At 47.2% G+C, this 17,994-nt stretch overlaps 1 protein-coding gene across 1 annotated transcript in view; it reads right to left on the bottom strand.

Moving 5' to 3' along the window:
* Nucleotides 1-17,994, bottom strand: part of LOC105534691 — a 35,881-nt gene that overhangs the window by 15,239 nt on the left and 2,648 nt on the right. The window contains 6 exon segments of the mRNA XM_011973484.1: nt 478-598; nt 675-836; nt 4,949-5,056; nt 6,234-6,354; nt 6,511-6,549; nt 7,362-7,475. Coding sequence (XP_011828874.1) covers nt 478-598; nt 675-836; nt 4,949-5,056; nt 6,234-6,354; nt 6,511-6,549; nt 7,362-7,475 — 665 coding nt within the window.

Below are 17,994 nucleotides of genomic sequence, written 5' to 3'. Positions count from 1 at the left end.
AGCTACAGTCAGACACAGCCAGGCTCACTTCTGACCTGTCACACCCCTGGTCTTGCCCTGCTGGGAGATTATATCATCTCCCGGAAAGGAAACAGCAGCCATACCGCGTACTGCTCCTCAGAGTGCTTTGCTCACCACCTCTGACAGCCTTGCCAACTGATACGGTTTGGCTGTGTCCCCACCCAAATCTCACCTTGAATTGTAATTCCCATAATCCCCACACGTCCTGGGAGGGACCTGGAGGTGATTGAATCGTGAAGGTGGTTTCCTACATGCTGCTCTCATGATAGCAAGTGAGTTCTCACGAGAGCTGATGGTTTTATAAGTGTCTGGCATTTCCTCTCTTTGCTCTCTTTGCACTTTTCTGTTTCCTGCTGCCCTGTGAAGAAGCACCTTCCACCATGATTCTAAGTTTCCTAAGACCTCCCCAGCAGTGAGGAACTGTGAGTCAATGAAATCTCTTTCCCTTTAAATTACCCAGTTATAGCAACTAAGGCCTGAGCTGTCTTTCTCCTTATGCACAGGAACCCATAATGACTGCTGTCCAGGGCCCACCTCTCTCTGTAACATTTCAGTCACCCCTGATGAGGCCTTGGATCTGAGGACACAGAGGGAGTGGACGAGGAAGGTTGGGCCTCCAGGTTCCTGATTCCAAAAGCCAGTCTTGCTCCTACCCTGGCTGACTCTGACTTTGACTCATCCACAGAGAGGAGCCAGCCACCTCTGGAAGGCCATGGAGCGGGGACTTGACTTCAGGCAATGCTCTCATTGCCTCGGGGGGCCAGGGGGTGGTTCTGGGGCAAAGGAGCTCACACTCCCCCATCCGCTTGTGCAGCCTGAGGGCAGTTGTGCACCAGAGCTGAGGATGGAATGGGACGCGTAGGTTGGGCAGCCAGAGAAACCGGGTTCTCCCCCCGTGGCAGGACCCCGGGCTCGCCTTAACCTCTGAGACCCATGGTTTCCTTTTCTGTATAAACAAGGATGTCGCTGGCTCCTGGTGCAGGCTCAGGAAAACGGGAGGAGGCAGCTGAACATCTTCCCCGTCCCTTACACTTCTTTCCCCTGAACTGAGGCTTGGCCATGCCAAAATTTGGGGAGTGGGTGACAGACTTGCCAGGTGGGTGTCCCCAGCCCTCGACAGGACCATGACTGGTTCTAGTGTTCCCTGCAATGCTGCCTGGCATGTGCAGGCTCAGGGCACAGAGATGAAGGACTGAGGCGTGGACAGGCATGCCACCCGCTCCCACTTGCCCACATTTGCAGGACATAACTCTCCGTGGGGTGGGGTGGGGGGGTTCAGGCACACTGGGAGACAGCCGGAGGGATGAATAAAGGCTGAACCAACCTTCTGGAGGCCTAGGTTCAAATTTTCTCTCTGCATTTGCTGTGAAACCTCGGGAAAACCAAACGCCTCTCAGGGCTTTCGATTTCCTGATTGGTGAAATGCCAGCCAACGGGCGGTTTCTAAGCCTCACTGCCAGCTCCCTCTGAGCCTCTGCGCATGCTGCCCCTCTACTGGGAACGCCCCTTCCCACCGTCCCACACCCAGCCTGGCACCCTCACGTTCTCCTGCAGCCTCCTGTGCTCAGTAATGTTCCCCCAACCTGGTGACTCACCCTGCCTTCCCCCAAGCCTCTGTATCACTCTAGGCAGATACCAGATAAATATGCACCACATGGACTTCATTTCCAATGCACCCGCCCGCCTGTCTCCCTGTCTACACTGTGGACTCCTCCAGGGCAGGGAGCAGGTTGTATTCATCTCAGTCACCCAGCGTCTCTCAGCCTGACACACAGTAGGCCCTTACAGATGGGGTTTCATTCATCACCCAAAGAAGCTATCCTTTATATTATATATACTTTTTTCTTTTTATTATTATTATACTTTAAGTTCTAGGGTACATGTGCATAACATACAGGTTTGTTACATATGTGTACTTGTGCCATGTTGGTGTGCTGCACCCATCAACTCATCAGCACCCATCAACTCGTCATTTACATCAGGTATGTATATAATTATGTTATAATAGTGACGTATGATATAATGTATTAATATTATATTAATCATTAATATTATTAATATATTGTTAATAAATACAGTAATAATGTTATACTATATTATTTATAGTATAAATCTGAAGAGAATTTCTGATGTGAGCTGTTTTCCTATTAACCTGCTGGTTGACAAGGACTTGCTCCCCTGTCACTGCAAAGGCTGTGATGCTGGGTGCTCGCCTTCCTCACGCCTCTGCAATCGCCCTCTCGCCTGACTTCTCCCTCACTGGAGCTAACCTCATGGGGATTGCCTGTGCCCACTCTGTTCAAGGAGTGAGATGTAATTAAGGTTTCCTTTTCCCCTGGGGAAGAGGAACAGGGCTAAAGTGTCAGTAGATTCATAAGCAAGGGTATGTTTCACAGGCCCCAAGGCCCAGACTACGGCTGGGGTTTCCTGTCCAGGCAGACTTCTCTCTAAGCGGACGTCAGCTGTCCTGTACTCCCTGCTGCTCAGATGCACTTTCTGAAGAAGTGGACAGAAGGGATGAATACAGGAATTGGGGTTTGTGCGATGCCGTCTCCAGTAGGGTTGGAGGAAGACAGTGTATGGAGGCCTTTTTAGGGACACACGGGTCCACGGAGAGCCTGGGAAAACCCTGCCTCCTCCTCCGTCTGCATCAGGCCTCTTGCATTGCTGTAAAGAAATACCTGAGACTGGGTAACTGATAAAGAAAATAAGTGTAATTGGTTCACAGTTCTACAGGCTGTACACAAAGCATAACACCAGCATCTGATCCATTCCTAGAGAGGCCTCAGGGAACTGCTGCTCATGGCAGAAGGCAATGGGTGAGCTGGCACATGGCGAAAGCTGGAGGGATAGAGAGAGAGAGAGAGAGAGAGTGGGGGAGGTGCTATACACTTTAAACGGCCAGATTGAAGGAGAACTCAGATCAGGAGCTCACTCATCCCCAAAGGGATGTCCCAAGCCATTCATAAGGGATACATTCCCATGAACCAATGACCTCCCACCAGGACCTACCTCCAACACTGGGGATTACAATTCAACATGAAATTCGAGCAGAGGCGAGTATCCAAACTATATCACTTTTCCTTCATCCATCCATCCGTCCATCCATCCATCCATCCATCCACTCATCCATCCATCCATCCATCCATCCATCCTCTCTCTCTCTCTCTCTCACACACACACACACACACACATACATACACACATACACACACATACACACACACACACATATACACACACACATATACACACACATACACATACACACACACACATACACACACATACACACATACACACACACATACACACACACACATACTCACATACACACACACATACACACACACACACACATACACACACACATACACACACACATACACACACATACACACACACATACACACACATACACACACACACATACACACACACACACATACACACATACACACACATATGCATAGGGAGGAAGAAGAGACTTCCTGGAGAGGCCAAAGCCTGTTCGTTAAGAGGTCCCCCCACCAATGCTGGCCAGAAGGCTGGGCCAGGCCCCACTCCTGGTTGATGGTTGAGGCCGCGCTGTACCAGGCTCGCCCAGCCTAGCAAAAAGGAGCTGCTTCTTCCAGGCTCACTGGAGCTTCCTGCTCAGCGACTGGTCGGCTGATGGATGGGAGCTGTTGAAATCGGGGAGGATTACAAGCCTTAAGTCCTAGCTCTCTGGCTCCAGAGGTTCAATAAGGCCATTTGTATATCAGAAGTAATTTTCAAACCTGGATTCTTCCTGTCAAGCTGAAGGCAGCGAGGATTCTGGGAGTTTCCGGGGCCTTGATCTTTGGATTGGTTCTTTTTAATATAACTTAAGGATGACAAATTGAGATGTTGACTTAATTCCCAGTGATCTGAAAATCAGTGCTACTTTAAGAGTTAGAGAAAGTAAATGGTTGCCAATTGTTACTACCTACATTACCCCAGAAAATGGGGGTTCTCATCTATAACCTGGGATGCTAATCACCCCAGCTCATGGGGCTAGCCAAGGAAGGCGATTTGTGAAAAGTGTTTAAGTGTAAATTGCCTGGCTGTGGCGAGTGCCCAATCAGAGCTTGCCATCATTTCTATCATTACTAATAGACCACCCACTATTCCACATTGCCTCCGGACCCAGGGCCACTGCGGGGTAAGCAGCTTCATTTCAACCAAGATTTTACTTTCCTCACTTTCCATGGAGGAACAGGCAGGTGAGGGACAGCAGGGAAGTGACAAAAGCAGGAGGGTCAAGATTCCCACTCGGTCCCCTGCTGCAAGATCCTGACTAGATCCTCCACTTACCCCAGGGCTTCTCTGCAGAACATGCTGGGCCTGTGGGCCCCCAGTGAAGGGAAGTGAAGGTTGCTCAGCCTCCTTCTGTTCCTCTCCTGCTAAGAATTAGAAACGAAGTGGCATGATCCCCAAATATGTAGCGTACATTATAGCTGAGTCATATTTGCCAGATAAGACAATGCAAGAGCTAGTGACAAAATAGAAGAAATTATTCACACAAATTGGCAAAGGCTTGGTGCCAAGAACATATAAGGAGCTCCCACAAATCAACAGGAAAAACACAACCCCACAGAACAGTGGGCACAGCAGATGTTGAGCTGAAGAGGAGATGCCCACGGCCCACAGGCCCAGGAGGATGTGCTCCGATGGTTGCCAGGGATCCGGGGTGCAAACCACGGCCACTATGAACACGAACTGACACCTGGTCAGTTGCAGAAATGAAGGCAACTGACTACACCAAGCAGCGACAAAGATGTGAACCCACTGTGCAAGTGTATTAATCCACTCGTCTACACATTTATATGTTGCTAGTGGAAAGATAAATCAGTACAAGTGGTTGGGAAGCCGTTTGGAGGAATCTCCCTGCAGTGAAGGCAAGCACCTGGTGGGCTGCAGTGCTGTGTCCTGGTCTGTAGCATTGAGAAATCCCTGAAAGTCCAGGGAGATACGTTCAAGGTTGGTCATCAGAGCATCACAGGTGCTGGACTTTCTGCAGAAGAGAAGAGGAACAGAGGGCAGAACAGGCAGAAGGGAACACAGCCCAACCAAAGAAAACAGGCATGGCCAGAAGAAGCCTCCTGAGTCCTGAGGACATAATCTTAAATTCTAAGAGTGAACTCCCAAGATTGCTTCCAAACACTCTACCTTTTTCCACAAAGATTAAAAATGAACACTTAAAAATATACTTTTATTTGATTTTATTTATTGCAGATGCAATCAATTACCTGAAAAGGTGAGCAGGACGTGTTGTGCGTAGGGAGGCAGATGGCGTTTGTGGGGCTGGAAGAAGGTTGGCGTGAGGTCTGAGCTGCGGCTGCAGTGGGGCTGGAAGAAGGTTGGCGTGAGGTCTGAGCTGGGGCTGCAGTGGGGCTGGAAGAAAGTCTGCGTGAGGTCTGAGCTGCGGCTGCAGGGCCCTAGGCTGATTGTTACCAAGCACCGAGGTCTTGCTTGGGGTGGAGGGCCCACGGGGCGCCGTGACCCTGTCAACTATGCCTCGCCCCCAGTTCCACTCCTCTACCCCCAGCTCTGAGGCGCTGGCTGGGCAAACCCGGCTCAGCTCTGCCAACGCCAGCTGGCCTGAAATGTCATGGCCACGCGGTCGGCAGCCCCCAGGGAGGCTCTGAACGGGGGGCCCTGGAAGGTGGCTCTGAGCAGCTCCTTCTCTTCCTGTTCCCTGAGTTTCCTGCCCCCAGTGCAGTTTGTTCCAGCACTGGATCTGCCTGGCAGTTTTCTCAACACTTGTAGAGTCAGCCTCTCGTTCTCCTTCAGACGCCCGCACAAGCTGGCCAGTTCTCTCCTCAGAGCTCTCTGTCTCAGCCCCTGGAACCCCTACTTAACACTCAGGACCCCAGCACCAGCTAGGTGTGGCCTCATCCCCAGAGACCCCCTAACGCCTTTCCTGTTTCCCATCCCACAGGGTGGCAGCGGCCTCACGGGCTCCTCTGTGTGTGCAGGTGTCCCCTGTCCGCACTTGCCAAGGCAGCATCTCTTCATTTTAAAATCTGCCTATCAACATAACAGCCATGGTTCTGTCTGTTGACTACACACTGACCACTATTGGTACTTATTAAATTGTTGTAAAATGTAGGAAGAGTCATGTTGATAAGGAGAAGCAGAAGTGAACGGACGGAAGAGATGCCAGTGAGTCAAAGCCGAGGAGCCCACACCTTTGTGCTGGAGTCTGGTCTGCGGCCTCTGCTTCTTGTGGCCATGACTTTTCAGGCCAGCCAGTGTTGGCTGAGCTGAGCCTGTGTGCTCGCGACGGTGTCAGGCATTTCCACAGGACGTCTGATAAGAACGATCACGCAGGCTCTCAAACAGCCCAGCCTGCTGCCTCCCAAACCATGCTGGGCATTTGAAAATGCTGCGTATTCAAGAAGGCTGCAATCCCCAGCCCTGTCCCCGGTTATCGGAGTTGGGAGGTTTCCAGCGCCCTCCACTCACCTGTGCTAGGTGAGAGGACCTGGGAAATCCAGGGCAAACCTAGACCGGCATGACGTGCATGACAGTGCCTCACCAGGTGCAGGAGGGATTGTGGGAAAAATCGTGATTGCAATCCCAGGATAAGTCAACTGTGAAGGTGCAAACAGGAGCAGGAAGAAGCTGGTGTCCCCAACACAGGGAGGCTCCACGAGCGTGTTACCAGGACTCTGGGCATCGTTTTTACAGCTTCCTGAAAGAGTGCATGACTTACAGCTCGAAAAATCCAGCAATTACAGACAGGGGGCTGTTGATGTAGAGAAAGAGCATTTTTCCAGCCCCCCGAATGCTAGCTACATTAGAGCCACCTTACATGCCTGTCTCATCTAATTTTCTCAGCACTCTGAGGGTGGCTATCATTATCCCCATTTTACAGATATGCAAAATGAGGCTCTAAGAGTTTGGAAGACTTACCCAATGTTGTTAGAGACAGAATCAGGACTCTAACCCTAGTGGTGTGTTTAACTCGACACACACACACACACATGTGAACACTTGTATGTACACACATCCTCAGTAACCTTCATTCAGCCCAGACCTCCTACCACCTGAAGTTTCTCTCCACTTTTCCCACTCTGAAGGACAACTTCAACAACAAATAAAAACATAAAGCCCCTAAACACCAATAAAATATCCAAATCATGCTAATTGGTATTGCTTGAGAGCTAATAAGCCAGACCCTATGCTTAGCACTTGACAAATGAGAAATGAAACTTTGAGAGGTGAAATCTCTTGTCCAAATTCTTCATCTCTGAAGCACCAGGCAAGGCCTCTGTCTAGTGTCTAACTTTAGAGCCCAGGCCTCTAAGCCTCACTGGGCTGCCAGTTTGCAATAGTCACCTTGACCATGTCCTCCCAGAGCCCAACAGTGTGCACCAAGAGCCAACTCTGGCCAAACTGTGACGTGGGCCCTGACCCAGACTTCTCCACTATGGCCAGTCAGGTGGCCATAGGTGACTCACAGTCCTATGAGTCCTTGTCAGCTTGGAAATTCAGAAAGGTGTAGAAGTTACTATTCAGGTGGTCATTCTCATGGGAGGATGGATTATTCAAGTCAGAAGACATGTGGATCAAGAGCAGGAAGGGAAGTCCACTTTGAGAAATTGAAACTTGAATTTGAGGTCCCTGCTCTTCTCCTGGGACCTTGACCCAGACTGCCTTTTCCTCTCTGCTCTCTAGTTCCCTAACTCTAAAATAAGAAGGTTCATCCAATAAAAATCTAAGGTCTTTACCAGCCCTCACTGCCTGTGTATTTCATAACATAAACTTATTGCCAGGGCACCCAATTGCTCTCATATTTATCTCAGTGCTTCTTTTCAGTATGTGATTTGTCTGGGTAAAATTACATGGTTGTAATGCTATTTCTTCGAGCTGACAAGAAGGAAAATGGCTTCACAGGACAGCAGATGAGGGAACATTATTGTGCACAGCATAGTCCTTCAGGTCATTACAGTGCAGTTTCCCCAAGAAGCCCTTGAATGGTGAGCTAATGCTGTTGTAAACGTATTTGCAAGTGTGCCTGGTGCCATCCATGCTGAATGCTACCCATGCAATTTGGCTGTTACTCTGTAATTCTCGTAATGGCTTCACTCATCACGCCAAAGTATTAGCTGCTTATAACCTGTTTGAGGTTGTGAAATTGCTTACTATTTGCTTATAGGAGAACACAGATCTGTGAGTAGAGAAGTCTGTAACAAATGATTGTCTCCAAGTTGGACAAGGGAAATTTTCAGCTTGCTTATCCCTCCTGCTAAATTTTACAATAAAATTTAGATTATCTCTGCTATACTTGGAAGAACAAATGGAAGCTCTAAAGGATAGGTGGATCCTCCTCAGCATCAATGGCACTGTGAGGCTGCCTCACCTGGAGAGGAGCGGTCTAGGAGAGAAAACAAACAAACAAACAAACAAAAACACACATATACACAGACCATGTAGGGGTATCAGTGGAATGCCTAATAGCAATTAAATGTCATTTATAAAGACAAAAGATAATTCTATGAAATTCAATAGAAGAAACTGCAGCTTCAGTGTCATAAATGGTAGCATCCTTGTGTAAGAAGCACAGTGGTAAAACCAAGAGTGGTAAACCAAGCATGGTAAAACCAAGAGCTCTGTGGTGGTGAGGATGTGCTAGGCAGTGGTCACCACGGAGCTTTGGCAGCTGGGAAGTGGGAGTGTAAAGTTCTCTGTAGCTTGCAACTGATGGACTGTCTACCTGGTCTCCTTGCTCTGCTCCCCTGAGTCTTGACTATAACTGTTGGCCAGTTCAGCCACTGCTCCCAAGAATGTTATCAGGAGGGGCCTGTTTTTCCATGTGTACTGCCAAAGAATCCCTGGGCAGGATGTGTGGGTTCTCACTGTGGAACCAGGGCAGCATGACTATGCACACAACCAGGACACTGTACAGCCAGTAGCTGTGAATATTGAAGAGCAATCTATCATGCATGACGTTCTGGTGGCTTTTGTGATGTTCTAGGAATACAGGACTAGCACGGTCACCGAGCACACGTGCGCTGCTCGGTAGTTATTGTTGGGATTGTTTATGAGAGAGCATGGTCACAGGAGAGGTGTAGGGATGTGCATTTCAGAATCTTCATGCCGTTAATCATCAAGAGCAGCTTCTCTGTGGAATTTTGATGTAGGTAGAATTGTTTGACTGAAAGTTCAGGCCAAAAGCAAAGTTAGATGTTGGTGCAGTGCAAAACCAGGAGGCTTCTGTGCTGTGACATTGTCTGCCCGACTTTACTCAATCTGAGAGCCGAGGTTCTGTGTTGCACTGGAGAGTCTGCTCACCCCTACCCCGAGAAGACAGAGCAAAGGGTGAAGACAAGCAGGAAGGCATTAAGTCTACCGGAGCAACGTGACACTAAGGTGTCCTGAAAAATCGTGAACCTAAACATCTTTGTTGAGGATAAATTGAGATGCACCAAGATTTTCATTTTTTACATGGGGATAAAGAACAGTTTCCAAATCCCTTAGAAAAAACTTTTGCCTGTGGCAAAGAACATTTCTATAAAAGTCCACTCTACCAGAAATGTAGATTGCTTTAGGTGTGAAATGTAATTTATCAGCTTCAGGGTTCTCTGTATCCAAGACAACAACTTTAAATACAGTAGGAAAAAAACATAAAGACAACATTGCCAAGAAAATGTGCTCATTAAAATAACTATAAATGAATAGGTAAATAGCTATTGTTAGCTGTAAACCCCTCTGCCCTTATCTCCAACATAGGAAATGCACTTAGGTACATAAGAAGGTTGAGCAAAAATTGAACTCTCCATGGATATAAGGACGAAAACTGTTTGACTCTCCTGAAAGCAAAGGTGTGTTTAATGTACAGTCAGTAGAAAGCTCTTAGGACTTGATAAATCCAGAAGTGCAAATCACAGTTCAGTTTGGGACCACTCTGATGGTTTTTCTTACCTTAAAAGTATGCCTTCCTTAACTCTCTAATTCATATGCTATTAATGGTGTTGGTAATTCATAAAACGAGGTTCTCAACAGCACAGGATTAACACGGTATGTCCCAGTGGACATCTCTGTCTTCCTTCCACTTTAGGATTTACTCTGGCTTTCCTGCATAGGAGACACACTTACTGCTTATTGAGGTAAATAAAAGAGATTTATAAATAGAGTATGTTTAGATAAAGGCAAAACATCATCCATCTGGAAAGAGAAGCTTATCTGCTGTAGATATGTGTTTATCGAGGGAAATTGGCAGCACATTAAACCTCGCTGCCCTGTTTTGAAAGAACATAAAACTACCATCGACTAACCCAGTGGTCTATCACAGAGCCAGTCCCCTGGGTTCCTACGCCAGATGTATTGGGCTATTTCCCTCCAGGGCAGAGCAAGGATGACTCCAGTACGGTATCAGAGTGAAAAGAAGAATGGAATATACCTTTAACGTATGCCGGGTCACATGTCATGCTCACAGAGGTGGAAACAATGATTTCTAAAGAGATGTATTTGTGGAGTGTTAAATTTTAGGCTATGTTTAAATTGATACACATAATACAGTCATGACTGGAAACTAAACACATGCTTGAAGAATGCTTCTCTTTACCCCTCCATTTGAAGAAAGTAAAAGAGATCATTTTATTTGATCTAACATGGAAGTTTTTAAAGTTCATCTCTTGCAAACTCATGTAACGTCTCTCTCTTTTGCAACTTGCAAGGTTCTTAAGCATCGGTTAAGGTTTTGCGCCAGGGAACAATTCATGTCGCCAGGTCTGGTGTGTTCTTATTTCAAGGGATACCCTCTCAAAGTTAGCCAGCCCTACCCAGAACATGATCTGGCTGATTCAGTCAGGATAAGGGCATGCCTAAAGTCTTAACAGCTTATGAGCGAATCTAAATTATTTCATTTTATTAAAGGGTGAGAGGTGAATCTGCATACGTTTTGAGAGATAACTTATTCTTCCTTGCTTTGGAATTCTGCACTAAGTGCGTGACTGTCCTTGCTGTTCTGAAGCAATGCGATCATCACAGGGGAGAATGGTGGTGTGGCTCTGTTAGAGGCCCAGGTGTTCTGGAAATGGCAGCTAAGCTTGGAAACAAAATCCAGGTAGCTATCCCACTTTAAGTCTTCTCTGTGATCCTGACTAAATATAAAACAATTCTCATGTCTTCTCTTGACACAACCATATGCCTCCCGGTGCTGGTCACACCATCATCAGCTGCTTGTCCGAGTCCCCCAGGGCACCCTGGTGGTGACCAAGATTCCTTGTGTGGGCAGTGGGCTTGGCATCCTGCAGCAGTGCCCAGGGAAGGGGAGACCCCACCTTTGGCATCAATGATGAGGAATGGTTCATGTTGCTTTGAAAACCTGGGATCAAGCCAGCCTCTATGAATGCCTCCTGTCAACCACTGTCCACTGTCATGGGACGTGCTACCCAGAAATTGTGTCTCAACTCAGCGTCCCATGGCCTCTGCGCCAGTGTCTGGAGAGCCATTACCAGTACTGCAGAAAGCAGAAGATAGAAGTCAGAGTCCAGTCATAAAATAGGAGGCACCAGCTCTTATCCTGGTCCCCAAATGAGGAACACAAGTCCCAGCAGTCACCTGGGAGACATTCACACTCTCCATCTGTAATTGCTTCTCATGGCTTCCGTAACACAGGGCCACACACTCAGTGGCTTGAAGCAGCACACGTTTACCTCCTATGGTGCTGGAGGTCAAACACCTAAAATCAAGGTGCAGAATCCCTGGGACCTGTGCGTCTTTAAGAGACTTTGCAGATGTGATTCATGAAGGGTTTTGAGATGTGGAGATTATCCCAGATCATCCAGGCAGGCCCAGTGTCATGACAGAGGTCCTTAAAAAAGAAGGCAAAGGCAGAGTTGTCTATAGAGGAAACAGAGGGCCGTGGGATGCATGGCTGCCCCACAGTTTTGTGGCTTTTTCTGTGATGGAGGCCACAGGTAATCATTGCGTCCTCCTCCTTCCAGTCCCTTCTGCTCCATGACTTCCTCCACTGCTCCGGACTGTGCTCCTAACGAGGTGACACAAACCTTCATTGCTGGAGTGTGAGACTGCAATGGCTCCACTCATTTCTTCTTTATCTGCTTTGGGGTTGTAGTTTTTCACTAACTTTTACTAATGGACGTGGAAGTACTAAGAGCTGTCCCAGAAATTTCTCTGTTCAGGCATATTGTTCCCTGCACTCACAGAGTGCAGCCAACTGAGTTTTCCCTCTGCACCAGGTGTCAATCAACCCAGCACTGCAGAACTCCCCCTTGGGCCTGTGAGGTTAAATTTATGAGACGTCTTGATTGGTCCGGTGGCAGTTTCAGCTTCTAATTCACTGGAATTGCAGTCGAATTGCAGTAGTAAGTGCTACGGTTTAAATATTTGTTCTCTCCAAAACTCATTTTGAAATGGCCATTGTAACAGCAGTAAGAGGTGGAACTGTAAGAGGAAGTTAAGCCATGCTGTCTCCACTGTTGCAAGTGAATTAATGCTGTAACGGGGAGAGTGGGTGTATGATTGCAGGAGCAGGTTTGCTGTCAAAGGGAGAGTTTGGCCCCTTGTCTCTGTCTTTCTCTCTCTTTCCTCTCACCTCTGCCATGAGGTACACATCAAGAAGGCCCTAACAAGATGCTGGGACCTTGGAATTGGACACCTCATCACCCCAAACTGTGAACCAATACATTTCTGTTTAATGTAAATTACTGAGTCTTAGGCATCTTGTTAGAGCAGGAAAAACAGACTCTGTCTTAGCAGGTGTAGCAGCAAGAGAAGCAATTTGTACTTCCACCCCCTGATTTCTGCACCTACGCCTTCTGGCTGAGGAAGAAATGCTCTGCGTGCTGGTGACTTGTTCAAGTGTCTGGACAACACCCTGTAATAGAGAACTCAACCCACTCTGGATATTGCTTTAACTGAGTCTTCTGTAGCTCACTACATTTTTTCCGATAGACCCAACTCTCCTGAGAATGGTAGGTGTGCGAACCTTCCGGATGCCAGGAGCGTGAGTCCATGTTCACGCTTCTTTGCCGTGCAGATTTTTTTGGTCAGAAGTGATGCTGTGTTGAACCCTAGTGGTGAATGCAGCGTTTCATAAAGTCCACATATGACGGTGCTGGTGAAAGCATTAGGGGCAGGGAGTGCAAAACCATATCCACAGCGTGTGTCTGTACCAGTAAGGAAAATTGCTCTCTTTCTGTGATAGAAGTGATTCCATATAAACTATATGTAATCAGGTGACTGGCCGATCGCCACAGGAAACGGCACCATACAGGGCTGTTGGCAGTTTAGCATTGACTTGTAGCAGTAGCCACATAATTTATGGTCTGGGAAGTCCATGTCTTAGGATCCATTCTTAGGTTTCCCATCACCATGGCCGCTTTCTATTAATGTTTGGGCCCCTAGAGCAAGCCCGGGAGTGCCTAGGAAAGAAGACGTTGGGAACACGCCCTGTCACCTGCTTGGCTATTGATGGTCTCTTCTGTCATGGATGCACTTCTGTGAGCATGCTCTTGGGACACAAATACCTTTTTATGCGGCATCCACTCCAAGAATAACAGCCTCATGCCTTCTCCCCAGAGCTCCTTGTCACCAACATTCCAATTCTATTATTTTCAAGCCTAGGACCATCAGAAAAACCACTAGCCAGTGCCCACACGTGAGCTCTGATTCTCACTTCTGAACATGTCTGCAACAACTCACTGAGCTCAAATTTCTGCTGACTGGGAGGATTTTTTTACTGCCTGCTGTCTTTCAGATTCTCTTCATTGAGGGTGTAATGCTCTAGGAGTTCACTCTGGTTGGTGCCAGCAATTCAAGCAGAACCATCTATATGCCAGGGCTGAGCAGCTTCTCCCCAGTCAACTGGTCATAAGAAACTCTCCATGAGCCATTTGTGTGAACCGAGGTACAGGAAGAAATATAGCAGGAGTGGGTGTCAGAAGAAACTGAGATGTCTTTCACATAATTGAATAGAGCTTTCTGGGCCTGCTCTGCCTGATCCCTTGAACACTGTAGTAACACGGTCCCAGATGACCTGTGATGTGCTGCTAAAATCACATGTGATATGGTTTGGCTGTGTCCCCACCCACGTCTCATTTTGAATTGCAGCTCCCAAAATTCCCTCATGTTGTAGGAGGGACCCGGTGGGAGATAATTAAATCACGGAGGCAATTTCCCCCGTACTGTTCTTGTGGTAGTGAAGAAGTCTCATGAGATCTGATGCTTTTATAAAGGAAAACCCCTTTCGCTTGATTCTCATTCTCTCTCTTGCCTGCTGCCACATAAGACATTCATTTCGCCTTCCACTGTGATTGTGAGGCCTCCCCAGCCACATGAAACTGTGAGTCCATTAAATCTCTTCTTCTTTGTAAGTTACCCAGTCTTGGGTATGTCTTTATCAGCAGCATGAAACGGTCTAATACAACATGGGCCTTGATGTCCTATGGTCAGGCAATGTTATGAGTTGAATTGTATCTCTCCCTTTCCCCCCCTCAAAAAAAAATGAAGTTTTAATCTCCAGTAGCTCAGAATGCGATCTTGTTTGGAAATGGGGTTATTGCAGATGCAAATAGTTAGGATATGCTTGTACTGGAGTAGTGTGGGCTGGGCCCCTAGTTCAATATGCTTGGTGCCCTCATAAGAAGAGAGTCAGGTGCTGGTAGGGACACACACAGGGAGAATGACATAGGATGACAAAGGCAGAGATTGATTTCATGCAGCTGCAAGACAAGGAACACAAAGCTTTGCCAGCAACCACCAGTGCACACCTGCCGACACGTTGATTCAGACCTCGAGCCTCAGGAACTATGATTTGACAAATATCTGTGGTTCTGAGCCACCCAGTTTGTGGTACCTTGCTAAGGAAGCTCTAGAAGATTAAGAGGGTTTATGCAAAGGAAGTAGTTATCTTCAAAAGAGAGAACATATTTACTCTAAAACGTTAAAGCAGTGGTGCCCAGCACGTGAGCTCTGAACCGGAAGAACAGGCCCACCTAAGAACTTTTAGAAATGCAAATTCTCGAACCCCACTCCAGACCCATTGGGTCAGAAACTCTGGGGATGGGGCCTGGCAATCTGTTCTAACAGCCCACAGGTGTTGTCAATGCATGCCAAGAGAACAACTGCCTGGGAAGGTGCAGGGCCTCTACATGACACCCCTGTTCAGTCCAGACCCTCTGTGCATTGCCGGATCCAGCAGAAGTATGCCTGCAGGGCAACTGGGCTCCTTGGAGGGCATTCTCTTACTCTGAGCCCCACTCAGAAGTGGTGCTCTTACAAGGCACTCAGTGAAAGTGAGAAAGGAATAGCACGGAGTAGTCACCGGAGGATGGAAAAACAGAAACAACAGCTAAAACAGAATAACAGAAAACTGAAAATAGGCAGAGAAAATGGCCAACATCCTGGTCGGGTTGACATGTCCCTGACTCTTCTGGGCAAACCTAAATAAGGAAGAAAGGAGGTAGTAACTGGAAGGTCCCTGAAATTCCCTCCTTTTCCAGAATACCTGATGATTATCACATACCCTAATTAAAGAAACACTGATAAAATCAGGAACCCAAACCCCTCGTGCAGGACTGGCTCTCCCAGGTTTGTGCGCATGGCGCTCTTGAATGTGCATCTACACTTTCCAAAATCAGCTTCTTGTCTTCCCCTTCATTCTGACTCATCTCTCAATTCTTTCTTGCAATGATGTCAAAAACCTGAAAACCAGCTGGGGCTGGGCTCTCCCTAGCATCTGGAGACCCTCCTGAGCCCTCTGGTCATACATGGATTAGAGCATGTGGTGTGTATGGTATGCACGACCTCTACGTGTGGTAGAGAGGCTGTATAGTCCAAAGCAGCATGATGCTTGCTTTTTAAATGGCAGGCAGTGCAAGGTCCAGTAGCTTGTCCCTCACCTTGAAGGGGCCACCTCAGCATGCCCCAGACCTTCAGGAACTTCATGACATCAGAGACCTCCAAATCTTCACGGGATTTTTCTCTCGTCCTCTGGCTTACCTGTATTTTACTGAAGCATCTAAAATGATTGCCACTTCCTCTTCTCTGGGTCCAATTAGCATAACTTTATCACTGTAGTAAACCAATGCAGTCTTCCTTGGAATAGTGAGAGAATCAGATCCCTAGGAGTTCCTTCACTATTGAAGGAGAGGTGATGTAGCCCTGAGACAAAACTGTGCAGGTACATTGGTGCCCCTGCCAGGTGGAAGCACACCTTCTGGTATAGCAGAATTGCAAATTAGAATAGCGAAAAAAATAATTCACCAAGTCAATAGCTAAGAATCACGTTCCAGGGATTATGTTGATTTGCTCCAGTAAAGAGAACACATTTGGAACAGCAGCTTCCATTAGAGTCACCAGTTAACTTAATTTATAACAATCCACAGTCCTTCTCCAAGATCTGCCTTCTGCATAGGAAGAAACAGATAGTTGTGTAAGTCTTGAGTTTCTATTTCCTCCTCTGAATCTTCCAAGCCTTTGATGATGGATTTAATCTCTAACTTATCTGAGGATATGTATTGCATTTGGTCAAATGTCCTGGTAGGTCGGGGACTTGTTAAGGTCTTCCATATGCCCCTTTCCACCATTACAGCCATCAGTTTCTGGGTCAGGAGCAGCATGGGGATTCTGCCACTGAATATCATGGCAATTCTAACAATAAATTCAATAAATTCTGAACATCAAAAACAACCTCAAGTCGGGTACACATGAGGCCACAACGACACAAACTTTGGTCAAAACACCTGACTACCATTAGCCACAGTGTGGATGGCAGATTACAGGGCTTGGGGAGAGGCATCTAGGAATAGTATTAATTTTATAGGAAATCTAGGAACCACTCAGAGAATGCGATACTTTATTTTACTCAAATAGAGTCACTCTTGTAAGTGAGCACAGGGTCACTCACACAAGGCTTTGAGGAACGGGGTGACGGCATCTCAGGATTCTCCCTCAGGTGCACCCAACTTCTTCTTCAGCAAGGCCTTCTGGACGGTGAGCTGGCTTAGTCCTAGAAATTTGGTGAAAAGCTGTACTTCTCCATCTGCTGACTCAGCTTGGTTTCTGGCCATCAGCCCTGGTGTTCTTCCTGTCATACAAAGATCAAGTGACATTTTAATGTTGCTCATTTATTCTATTCCCAGGAAGACCATGATCAATCGGACACTGCCTGAATTCCCTGGCACTCAGACATTCTGATGGCCACATTGTCCCTGATGTTCATGCAGCAAATGTAGCCACCTTGCTCCTGGCAGCTCAACACCACCACTCGGCCTCGGCTGCCCAGGGTCCCGCCACCCCCAGTAAAACCCGGGAGGCTGGCACCTTCTCCCCTGGTCACTCAGGTTCACAGGGACAGCTGCCAGGGAGCATCGTGAGGGTCAGGGTGTTTCCCTCACTAGGGAGTTTCTCCGTGCCTTAGCAAAGGGCTCGTGTGGAGTTTTAGTCTGAAAGCATGGTTGTGTAGAATACAAGCAAGAAATCCTTCCCACATTTGTATCCCTTAGAACTTTTGGTCTCTCTCTCTCTCTCTTGCTCACTCGCTCTCTCTCTCTTTCTCTCTCTCTCTCTCTCTCTCTCTGTCTCTCTCACTTGCCCTGTGCGGGCTCCCTGCAAACTCACTTGCCCTGTGCGGACTCCCTGCAAACTCACTCACCCTGTGAGTTCAGAGAATAAGTGGCTTATTCTCTAAGGCTACTTCTTAGAGATTATTGTTAGTTTGCATGCTAAAAAATATGCATGCATTCTTATCCACATCATGATGGTTTATATTCTTGGATAAAGACTACGTCCTGAGTTGTATATGTATTTAGTTTTATTTCAGTTTAAATATGTAAGTCACATCTTCCTAATGAGAACTGTTTGAGCAACTCCTTGTTCAACATTAATTTTTTTAACGTCTTTCTAGATGTGAGAGGAAGAGGCATAGTCAGTTAAAAAATCTGTATTTGTGGTATCGAATCCCATTTTCACTAATCC

Source organism: Mandrillus leucophaeus, unplaced genomic scaffold, assembly GCF_000951045.1.
Source record: "Mandrillus leucophaeus isolate KB7577 unplaced genomic scaffold, Mleu.le_1.0 Scaffold1384, whole genome shotgun sequence".
Taxonomy (NCBI): domain Eukaryota; kingdom Metazoa; phylum Chordata; class Mammalia; order Primates; family Cercopithecidae; genus Mandrillus; species Mandrillus leucophaeus.
Note: the sequence above shows the minus strand (reverse complement) of the source record. Positions and strands in the feature narration are given on the sequence as shown.